This window comes from Malaya genurostris, chromosome 3, assembly GCF_030247185.1.
Source record: "Malaya genurostris strain Urasoe2022 chromosome 3, Malgen_1.1, whole genome shotgun sequence".
Taxonomy (NCBI): domain Eukaryota; kingdom Metazoa; phylum Arthropoda; class Insecta; order Diptera; family Culicidae; genus Malaya; species Malaya genurostris.
In genome coordinates, this window is record NC_080572.1 from 106359228 (window position 1) to 106371555 (window position 12328).

Below are 12328 nucleotides of genomic sequence, written 5' to 3' on the forward strand. Positions count from 1 at the left end.
AGTTGGATTCGGATGAAATTTAGCAGTTTTGTATGAGACTATGATACCTTTCATTTGAATCTAAGTTTGTTGAAATCGGTCACGCCATCTCTGAGAAAAGTGAGGAAGTAAGTTAAAATAAGATTTTTTTTTCACTAATCATCCTGTAACTCCGGAACCGGAAGTCGGATCAAAATAAAATTTAGGAACTTTGTGTGGGGTTACAAGAACTTTCATTTAAATATAAAATGAAAATCGGTTCAGTCATCTTCGAGAAAAGTGCAAAAATGCTACATACATACATACACACATACAGACATTTTGCGTACTTGACTAACTGAGTCGAATGGTATAAGACACCCGGCCTTCCGGGCCTTGGTTCAAAAGTCGGTTTTCACAGTGATTGCATAACCTTTCTATATGAGAAAGACAAAAAACACGATAGTAAATATATACAAAATAAATGGTTATATTCTATGGATCTAAATAATGTTCCATAATTCATGTGTTCTGCGACTTCTGCCAACGAATAACAATCCTTCGAAGTGTAAGTATGATATACATTGTACCGTCGTCAACGTTTTGCGCCTTCAACTTCTTTCCTAAAGATTGACATCGCTCGCAGTCTTCATTGCCATTGGATTTGATGTACTGCACGTACCAAAATTCTTGTTCGAACATTTTCTCAAAGTATGTTAGAATCAACTCCAGCACTTGCTTGTTAATCAACTTGATGTTGGTTTCGTTTACCTCAAGGGTCTTTTCAATCAAATTCACAAATCTTGTCAGCGTTTTACTTGAGCTTCTGGTAGACAGCAAGGGAACAAATTTTAATACAATTATTAAAATAGTTTGACTGAGTTGTTTCATATTGTAGTGCTGTTGAAGGATCCGTGCTGAGTACCATGCATTGCTTATGATACCCAGGAATGCTTCAATCGTGTCAAAATGGAAGCTTTCGATTCCCTCGATACGCATACTAATCCACGTGATGAACCCAATAGCGTTGACCATAACTTCGCAGGACTTTGGAATCTTTACGATACTGTTGAACGTATTTAGGATTAGTATATTCAAGTCCCGGTTTGACAGAGCACATCCGTAGAAGTCCATCAAAGCTCGTATCACTGGTGAAACACGCAGGACCATGAAATCGTCATGCGTTTTGATCCCGTTATAGATGGTCTCCATAATGAACACACGATGACTGTTATGCTTAACATCTGAACTATGGAACATAACCAAAAAATTTGGTACAGCTTTAAAATCGAAAGTTTCCTTCAGTAGAAAGTAATGAGTTAGCATTGAGTGCAATTCGCTGAGGACATCCGGAAGGATCAAAACCGTTTCACCAACAAAAAGGCTCGGCAGAAATGCTGGTTTTGGAAGTTTTCTTTTCATACAATCAGCTAGATCATTACCCGTGTTGGATTTGCTGTTACCTAATGTGGCAAGGCCGTTTTGGACAGACGTGAAAAGGTGTAACCAAAATTTAGAATCGATAAATTTTCTGAAAAGAGGGAAATTTGCATTAATTTAATATTTGTATTTAAAAAAAACATGATTTTTTATCGTATATACCTTGATTGTTCCAAGTGTCCCTTGATCCGCAGGATAACACTGGCCGCACCCATTCGCATTTGTTCATCTACGCTGGCCAAACAGGCAAACGGAATGGCTAGAGCTCCACATTTTCCGGCCAAACCTAGCATGTCGTAGCTCTCCGGCGCAAACAGATAACCCAGTAATGGTAGAAGAAAAGCGGGATCGTAAACTCTGGCAGCTATTTCGCGTTTTACAGCACAGTGTTCAAGCAGTTCGACTGTGGCTTTTTGGTTTCTGTGGTATCTTTCCTCAACAAATTGTTCGATATCCGTAACGGGAACATATCGACCAAGCCTGCGGTCGTTTCCAGTCAAATCATCGAAATTCACTTCCGGTAGTTGCGCTACAGCATCTAGCTTTCTCCAGATGGGAAAACAATTCAGAGTTGTAATCAATTTTTCTCTGTCTAGCAAGGAGAAAACTTCGGAGTTGTATATACGGAATAAAGATTGCTGTTCGGTTGCGTCCTGACCGAGGGAGAATTTTTTTATAGCAGCATCACCCCACACAAAAGGTCGGTACTCATGCATGTGGATGTCGGATCGCTCGTAGTGTTGAATTAGTGCTAGTATTAAACGGTTACTTTCCGTTAGAGTGGCTCCGTATGAGCCCAACAGTAGAGGGATATGCTTTTTATCCATTACGGAGTGGTTTTTGCGAGCCAACGTGAGCAGCAAATGAACGAGAGATGTTTTAATTTTGAATTGGAAAGGAACTAACAGAACATCAAGAAAGCGAGAATGAGACAAGGCCAATTCGTAAAAGTTTGTCAATTCCGAAGCTGAGCCATTGTCCTCGTAAAATAGCTCAACTAACACGGCTGCAATTTTCATCAGTATGTGAAGTCGTTCGTCATGCCGGTTTGGGTTGGAAGCACTTTTGTGAATATCGATTCCTAGTTTTAAGCTGTACTTACAAAAGTTAGACCAGTTAGCAGTAACTGTCAGTTCCTGGTACTTTGTGTTTGCTAAATTTTTGCATTTGTTACTAAGTTGAACCCACGAGAAGGTTGCCAACACGAGTTCGTTAAGCTTCTCAATTTCTTTAAATAAATCTGCCACCTTCAATAATATATTATAAAACTGCAGAAGTACATTGAACACATTCAAGTAGAGAATCTTGACCTGAACCGGATCACCTTTCGTTGCTTCAAAAGCTTTCTTATAGATTGCCATCATCAGCTTTAGCTGGTATATTTCTAACGAATCGATTTTAAGTTTTTTCTTGGCAAAATCAACGCATTCATTTTTTGGCATGCAATAATGAATCAGCTGTTGATTCGCGAATGTGTTTTCCTTGTAGATAACAGCTGCTTTACCGGGTTTTTCAATAGTTTTGTTTATACCACTTTTGAATTCATTATATGCTATGGCCAACACTTTCTTGTGATCTTCGTTGCTTTCCTTGAAAATACCTTTCTGGAAAGCAACATTTATTAGCGGGTAAACAAGTTCTTTCTTTGTAATATTGGTCGTAAGCATATCTAGTAGAGTGGAGTCGAAGCGGTTTCCACGATCGAGCAAGAAAGTCGCCAATTTTACTATGGGTTTTCCCATCCGTTTACTTTCAAAGAAACATTGGAAAATGTCCTTCTCTAAGTGACCAATATTGTGACTGAACGATGTCAAGTAACTCAGTAGTGCTACTTCTAGGTTCTCCAAATTTAATTCATTTCCATTTTCCCGGATTAAATCAATATATATTCGGGAGAGACTTTTCATGACATCTTGTTCCAGGAAACAATCTCTGGTAGCGGCTAATTTTTGCAGCCCTATCGTGAGCAAATTAAAATGACATGTTTTCTCGTTCTTCTCATTGATGAAATCTCTATGAGTCAACTGCGAATAATGTTTCAATAAACTAATGCAATGTCGTTCGTTTAGCTGAAAAACTTCCAGTAGTTTATCGACCAGCGCTACGTTCAACTCAGTCCCATTCTTCGCCAGCGGAGACGATGTGGAAATAATTTCGTTTACTATTTTGTTCGAGTATAGCATTGAATATTGCGAAAAGCTAGTAATCGATTGAAGATTTTTAATCAGCTCGTAGATAAAATTCGTAACTAGGGCGTGCATTTCAACTGCTGTTTTATCTTTCTTACGACTAGTCACCGTGAAGTATTGGTACAAGATTGGTCGGTGGCAGAATATGTTTTTCAGCACTTCTCCCATTTTTCTATCATCTTCACCTAAATCAGCCTCCTCCGCGTGGAGCTTTTCAAGAAAGCACTTTAAATAGAACGAACACACGGCGGAGTAATCCGAGTCAAATTTACCTAGCTCGATCAAACGCGATGCATAAAAAATTGTCTCATGTATGAGGTAGACCAGCTCACATCGATTCATAGGTCCTAAAACAAAAATTAAAATGCAATTTTTTTTTCATCATTTACCAGAACACCAACTCACCTTCCGGTAGGACGTCCTCCGACACCTGCTCTTTCTTTAGCAACAAGCGGCTCAACCTGCCAAGGGAACTGAGTTCTCCGAAACCATCTAACGGTTTTGCTTTACCTTCCACAATCCATTTGGTGAAATATTTACGAATTTGACCGTCAATACCCTGGGCACAGTGCTGCACTATTTCCGGATGTGGCAGCAGATGAAAGTATCTTAACGCTACCGCTTCCAAATAGGGATAAAACTCGGCCGGTTTGGATGTATCCGGATCAAACATATAGATCAGAAAGTTGTCAGCTACCGGAAGTTCTATCGGTTCTTCCTGTCCCAGCTGTCCGGATGATTCTGATTCGACGCGTTGAAACAGTTCCTCCAAATCGATTCGTTGATTTTTCTCGAATGCTTCATTGACGAGTGAATGATTTTTTTTCACTTGCAAGTTTTGACGTTGTGATGCTTGACGGATTGAGATTGCCAATCGCGACACCAACTCAGAAACAAGAGTGGGATCTACGTGGTGTAACGATTGGAACCAAATTTCTATCTCGGTGGGGTTGTTTCCGAACAAGTTGGTGTTGCAGAAAAGGGTTAATAATTGCGTGGTAGATTCGCGCTGCATTTCTTGGCTTCCATAAAGATACACTTTAGTGAGTAGCTTCAGAACCGATGGGAACAATTCTGAGTTGAACGCGATCGATTGAGGTTCAAGAGCCATTACCACTTTTATGGCTTTGAATTCGTACGCAAGATAATCATGTTGAATTTTCTCGTTCCGATAGACTGAATTGAGGATATTTCGATACGTCGTAATGAATGATGAACTTTCGATGTAAGCTGGGAAGGTACGAATACAGGCCAGCAAAATATCCATTGCGTGTTCCATGGCAATGTACGGTTTCACAGCGTTCTTGTTCGAACGATGATAGATCATGAGGGTCATGATTGCATCGATCGTAGGAAACAAACCTAGAATTTGATTTATAACATCGAACCTAATCTTTTTGATATCAAATTGATTAAGATTCGTAAGTTTTGGTATTTCCTGGAGATACTTTTCGCACTGACTAAGCATAACAGCTAGAAACTCGAGACAGTAGGCACCGGTTGCTTTCTGATTTATCGATGTGGAGATGAGCTCCAAAATGGTTCGGGGAAGGGTAGACTTTGTGACGAAATTTGATACTTGTTTAGCATCTGCTGTGTTGAAATGTTTAACAACTTCCCCAGGATTCAACAATCGCAGGATCTCTAATAGAAATTCTCGGTGTTCTTGATTTCTGGTCTTCAACAATGCGCCAAAATTTTCCAAAACTGCAGGAAGAACCTGTGGGCAGGCTTCAAATATTTTCAGTACCAACTTTTTCTGTTGTTTGCCCAGTTGAGAATTTTTCAATGCCAGTAAAATATGCTTGTGTCGTGATGCGCCACGACCTAGATCCACTATTTTCGGCACCAGATGAAATTTCTTCGAGGTCAACAATGGTACCACCACTTTTTCAGTTGCATTCAATACCGTATTTTTCACCTGTAAATCCACCTTCTGCCTGGCTGGTCCAACCCACTCGTAGACATTGACCAGGGCCTTAAGGATATCAATGCTGAAAGTAGTTCTATATATGTATTTATCAATATCTGGTGCTTCCAGAATGTATTGCTGGAAGGTCTTCATCACTAAGATTACATTTTCAGCATTATCATACACCAGATTAATTACCAAGGGGTTCAACAACTGAAACCTACTTAACCAACCACGTACTAGTTCCGGCTTAGTGTCAATGAGAAAGCATAGATTGAAATCAACAAAGACTCCTCTTACAGATTCCTCGATTCCATTGACAGATGTTTCACGGTATCGTTTCATATCCATATCAGGGAGGCATGCGTCTAGCAGCTTCAAAATTTCCTTTCCATAGTTTTGATCTACTAGCAAAATAGCTTTCAATATACGAAATCCCGCAATGAGAAGTGTCTCATTTGTTTGTCCCTTCAGCAAAGCCACAATCGAAGGTTTATGATCCGAAAGAATGCTTTTGACACATTTCGCAGCGTAATCAGTATGCGTTTGGTCATAATTTATACATTCTATTAGAATATAATGCATCAGATGGAAAAGATCTGCTATTTCTGATAACTTTTCCGCGTTCAACGAATCCAGAATCTTCATGAGTGGCTTGAAGGTGCCTCCGGCCCGGATGAAGTCGACGGCATACGATGGATTTTGTTGCATGGATTGGGCAAAGTGGCGAATCACTGTAATTGAACAATTGCGCATTTTCATTCCCATCTAAATTCAGTGATGATTTCACTTACCATCAACAGCAACGGATCCTTGGTTAAGCTTTTGACGGAAGTTTTCGACAACTTTATTGCTTGAAATTGAACATTTGTCGCCTGTTGCACTTTCCTCGCTTCCCTTGGAATTATCGTGGTTTAGTATATTTGTAGTCCGTCTATCATCTCGAGAAGTGAACTCCTTTTCCAAATTAGGATTCTTTAGTTTGGACTTCTTGTTCTTTCTCTCAAGTTTAGTACCGCTGAGTTGTTGATCATTCTCAACCTTAGTTTTCTTCGACTTTAAAGGGCAATCTTCACCGGAAATCGACTTCCGCTTTTTCGGTGTAGTAGTCATATTTCAGTTGGTATGAGCTGAACGTATTTTAGTAATATTTCTATGAAACAATGAACAACTTTCACAGGCAACAGAAAATCCAAAAAACCATGCGGCCGAAATGTGCTAAGTTGGAAGAACTGTCATCGAAGTGGAAAGATGGAACTAATAAAAATAACTAGATATTTCACGCACACTAATGTGAACTTGTTGGTAAACGAAGGTGCAGGAATTTTGCTTTATACATGACACACAATGAACGGAACGCTCTCTACGCGGACATTGATCGAAGTATAACCAAACGATAAAAATGAATGAGAACTTGATACTGGGAACAGGTTTGAAACTTGGACGTGGGTTGATGTATTGAGAGCATGCACTGAACGAAAGAATGCGCCACAAACGGTTTTGAACTCTTTCCATAACGAGTTATCGATAATTTCAGAATACCAATTTGTGAAATTTTATTTAAAAAAACCGGTTGCAACAAAATTAAATGTGTTTATTTGATTAAAAATATATTTCGTATGCAAGAAAACTGTTGTCTTAATCATCTCAGCTGCACCGTTCATCTCATATAGGACCAACCATTAGTCAGAGCGAGATGTCCCTCTCAGCAGGCCGTTCTATTTTGTTGTTTTTGAGCGCTTGTTGAACGACATATTGCACGAAATATTCGTTCAATTTGCTGGAACGGTTTGTTGTTGTTTTTTCTCTTGCAAAGATAGTGTGAAAATTAAGTGTTACCTTTACATAGAAAGAAAATTTGTTGTTATTCTACGTGAAGTAGAAGTATTGTGCAGGTTTGTAGTGTTAGTTTAAACAACTAAGTGGAAAAAACTTCAGAAATTCTGCAATAAAACTAGTTCAACGGGGCTTCAACTCTTCATGTTAAAAATGGCTCAACAATGGACCTCTGTCTGCCGGGTTTGTTGAACGAAAAAAATGACATTCGGTTCAACGGTCTGTTTCAAAATCGACAAACGAAGGTTGGCCTCTTGTTGGCCTCCCGTTGAACGATTGATTGGACTTTCATTGAACCAATGATCTAACGTATTGGACCAATGAAGGACCACCGTTGAACGTTTTAATGTGGAACACATTTTTGATTTCTATATAGGCGTGCAAACTAGAAACTCAAGAAAAATACATGTAGAAATGTGGTCAGGTTTTGAACAATTACAGCTCAGTCAATTTTATATAAATTATTAATATTATGTCACCATTTGATTGGAAATATTTCAACGTATTGATTTGAATGTTTATAGACATGTATTTTTAATTGTGTATCATTGAAATGTTGATTAATAGCTAGTAGTGTCCTATTTTGTCTGCAAAAAATCTCCGGCATACTGGATTTCTCTGCCATAGTCGACGGTTTTGGAAGAGTAAGCGATATATCAAAGGGAAAGCATTGCTCTGATTGGTCAATCGTTGCTAAAGCACAGCTGCTGGAAGCACGCGAATCTATAAATATAAGCAAAATTATAGCTAACGTTTCAGTCCAATGAGTGGCATGCTAGGGGTAGGTTGTTGCTAGACAGCAAGACAAAAAGTGCCATAAAACGATTTGAAGCTTTAATTGGTATGCTCTGATCTTGTGTCATGCAAGTTCGGATAAAATTCCATGTTATGTCGTTTCGCCTGAGAAATTGACAACTACCCCTGGGTAAATTTTTAGTGCTTCAGATTAATTTCCAGTTTATATAAGATGAACTCGATTGATAATAAGAAACTCGCTTCAACCGAAATCGCAGAATGGTTGTAATGGTAGAGAAACGCTATAAAAATAACTGCTTGCATACAAAACTTGAACACACGTTTGGCGAAGAGAAGCTTAAATATCGATATCCGTATCGCAAGCTTAAATATCGATATCCGTATCGTGTACAAACATATAATTGCATACATTTGAGCTATTGATTTAATTTTGTCGGCTACAAAACAAATACAAATCACGACAAATAAAGTCTATATTCTGGGTTCGCGTGTTCGGTTTTGGTTCCTAATAAATTTCAATCTAAGCAGACTCTCATGCATTTGCGAATTCAAAAGTGTGACGATTGATTGAACTGTTTGATTGTAGATCATTAGAAATTTTGGTTGCCTTGTTCCACATCAATGGCTCGAACAATCCCATGGGGCTGATCCTTGTAGTTTTTTTTTCTAAGAGGGGTGCCACCTCTGCTCAATCCCTCTCGGCAAGCGGCTCTATTTTGTTGATCTTTGAGCGCTTGTTGAACGATATACTGCACGAAATATTCATTCAGTTTGCTGGAACGGTTTGTTATTGTTTTTTCCCTTGCAAAAATAGTGTGAAAATTAGGTGTTACCTTTATTTTGAAAGAAAATTTGTTGTTATTCTACGTGAAGTAGAAGTAGTGTGCAGGTAACAGATCGGCTGAAAAGTTCGTATCGTTTCTATGAGAGGGCGCCACTAGAATTAAATCCATACCATGTTTAGTTAGTACCAACCTTCAAAAGATACGTGTATAAATTTGACAGCTGTCTGATTATTAGTTTGTGAGATATTGCATTTTGAGTGAAGCTACTTTTGTTATTGTGAAAAAAATGGAAAAAAAGGAATTTCGTGTGTTGATGAAACACTACTTTTTGATGAAAAAAATTGCCGCCGATACCAAAAAATGGCTTGATGAGTGTTATCCAGACTCTGCACCGGGCGAAGTAAGTGGTTTGCAAAATTTCGTACTGGTCATATGAGCACCGAAGACGATGAACGCAGTGGACTTCCAAAAGAGGCTGTTACCGATGAAAACGTTAAAAAGATCCACAAAATGATTTTTAATGACCGTAAAGTGAAGTTGATCGAGATATCTGACACCCTAAAGATATCAAAGGAACGTGTTGGACATATTATTCACGAAAATTGGAATATGAGAAAGCTTCGTGCAAAATGGGTGCCGCGTGAGCTCACAATCGATCAAAAACAACAACGAATTGATGATTCTGAGCAGTGTTTGGAGCTGTTATATCGAAATAAAACCGATTTTTTTCGTCGATATATAACAATGGACGAAACATGGCTCCATCACTTCACTCCGGAGTCCAATCGACAGTCAGCTGAGTGGACTGCACGCGATGAACCGAACCCAAAGCGTGGAAAGACTCAACAATCGGCCGGTAAGGTTATGGCGTCTGTATTTTGGGACTCGCATGGTATAATTTTCATCGACTACCTTGAAAAGGGAAAAACCATCAACAGTGACTATTATATAGCGTTATTAGAGCGTTTGAAGGACGAAATTTAAAAAAAAACGGCCTCATTTGAAGAAGAAAAAAGTTTTGTTTCATCAAGAGAATGCACCGTGTCACAAGTCGATGAAAACCATGCTGAAATTGAACGAATTGGGCTTCGAATTGCTCCCTCATCCACCGTATTCTCCAGATTTGGCCCCCCAGTGACTTTTTCCTGTTCTCAGACCTCAAGAGAATGCTCGCTGGTAAAAAATTTAGAAGCAATGGAGAGGTAATCGCTGAAACTGAGGCCTATTTTGAGACAAACGACAAATTGTACTACAAAAATGGTATCGAAAAGTTGGAAGATCGCTATAATCGCTGTATCGCCTCTGATGGCAATTATGTTGAATAATGAAAACGAATTTTGGCAAAAAAATGTGTGTTTCTATTAAACGATACGACCTTTTCAGCCGATCTGTTATGTAGTGTTAGTTTAAAAAAATAAGTGGAAAAAACTTCAGAAATTCTCCAGTAAAACTAGTCCAACGGGGCTCCAACTCCTCATATGAAAAATGGCTCAACAATGGACCTCTGACTGCCGGGTTTGTTGAACGAAAAAAATGGCATTCGGTTCAACGGTCTGTTCCAAAATCGGCAAACGAAGGTCCCGTGTTGGCCTCCCGTTGAACGATTGACTTTCATTGGACCAATGATCCAACGTATTGGACCAACGAAGGACCACCGTTGAACTTTTTTTTTCTAAGAGGGATGCATTGGCTGAAAGGTAAGATGAAAATAGGTGTAATCGCATCGAACTTTCGCGTAGCTATAGCTATAAACGAAGTATTACACATTTTTCTCTTAATTTGACCAGTAATATTGTTTGTTGTTTGTTAGGACCGATGATTTTAGGCCGAATAATTAGCAAACATGCTGACTTGACTAATGAGATGACTATTGAAACAATTCCTCTACATTATAGATGGTTGGGTTTCGGGTAGTCATACCCGAAAATCAACCCGAACTCGTACCCGACGGGTATTGGTTGGGTTTCGGTACAGAAAAAATATGTTTTTTCGGGTCGGGTCGGGTACGGGTGTCGATTTTGTTTAAATTTTCAACGGGTACGGGTCGGGTTCGGGTTAAAGAATTTGGTCGGGTTTTTTTCGGGTGACAAAAGAAAATCTAGAAATATGACTCCGCAACGTTCTTCTATCCAGGCAACTCGTTTTACCTATCGAACTACTTTGGATGGGATGAAACATAACTCAAAAAGCGACATAACTGTGCAGAAGCTTTGTATTTGTTCAACTTTGAATGTTCTTGTGCAAGATACCGCTCAAGTAACCATTTAGGTATAGCACTGAACTGGCTTGAAATTAACACTGTTGCATTTCATCTTTAACATTGCGTTTAAACCATATATTTGAAATTTAAATGCAAAAAATACTGCAATAACGTAGCATCATATTTTATGGTATAAATATGAATTTAGTACTATTTTCGAACTAGTATAATGTTATTATAATGCCGATATATTGCTTCGGTTTTTTCCGGAATATCAAAAATTGATTACCAAATATGTAGATAGAGGGTAATCACATTACAGAATTAATGCAATTATTGTTCTATCTCTACGTTTCTGTTTTGTTAATGATGAAAAAGAAAAAAAAACTGGTGAATGTTTGATAATAAATCTCATATTTTTAATTGTGCGATTTCTATTTTCTGCCTTTCTATTTTGACATTTGTACATAGTGTCTTAGGATAACATAACTAGTTCAGAAATCAAGCTATCAATATCTGTATTATGGAAGCAACATATATCGCCTTTTGTGATATTATAGAAGCTATCAGTATGTAAGGCTGGTTAGTTTTAATCGCAATTCTATATACGATATCAAGCAAATATACAACATTATTGTGTTGCTTATTAATTGTTTCAGATTCAGGTCAGCTTCGCCATCGCACGGCATTACATTGAACATATCATGTCAATTGTATTGGCGCGCAGTGCTGCTATTTTGACGCGCACATATTTCACATTTCTTTACTCTCAAAAATGTGATAGCTAGAAATTTGAATGTAATAATTTTACCTAAAATGTGAGAGCCAAAAATTTATTCATATTTTCGTTCTGACGTGAAGCCATTATCAGTGTACTTTTATCCAACAAAAACAGATTTGAAAAATCGAAATGATTGGAATCGCTCAAGTAAACATTAAACCACAGAAGTTGAAGTCGAACCTGTAGACTATTTTCATCCTTTAAATTTGTTGATTTTAATCACTCTACAAGGAAATACATTTTTTCCTATCGTTTAGCCAGTAAAGCCATTTGAGATTTACCTCTTGAATATCTTGAATAACAGAGATTTTAAGACAACGGGTCATGATAGCGAGATTATCATATCTTCAAAACAGATAGCATGGTTTTAGAATTTCTTAAATATACTTAAGATTCAAGTTTTTTTTTATTTCGAATCTATGTAACTCTTGGTTGACTTTATTATGGGACTGCGCTGAATCATACAGGTTG

General features: G+C 38.2%; 1 protein-coding gene across 1 annotated transcript; it reads right to left on the minus strand.

Annotated features, from left to right (window-relative positions):
• Positions 1-426: 426 nt before the first annotated feature.
• On the minus strand, positions 427-6789 carry LOC131435348 (uncharacterized). Its single transcript, XM_058603141.1, has 4 exons — positions 6294-6789; positions 3993-6233; positions 1561-3934; positions 427-1489 (listed from the first exon to the last, which is right to left on the minus strand). Exons 1-4 carry the CDS (start codon positions 6610-6612, stop codon positions 481-483), a joined length of 5943 nt encoding a protein of 1980 aa, XP_058459124.1. The 5' UTR covers positions 6613-6789; the 3' UTR covers positions 427-480.
• Positions 6790-12328: the final 5539 nt, after the last annotated feature.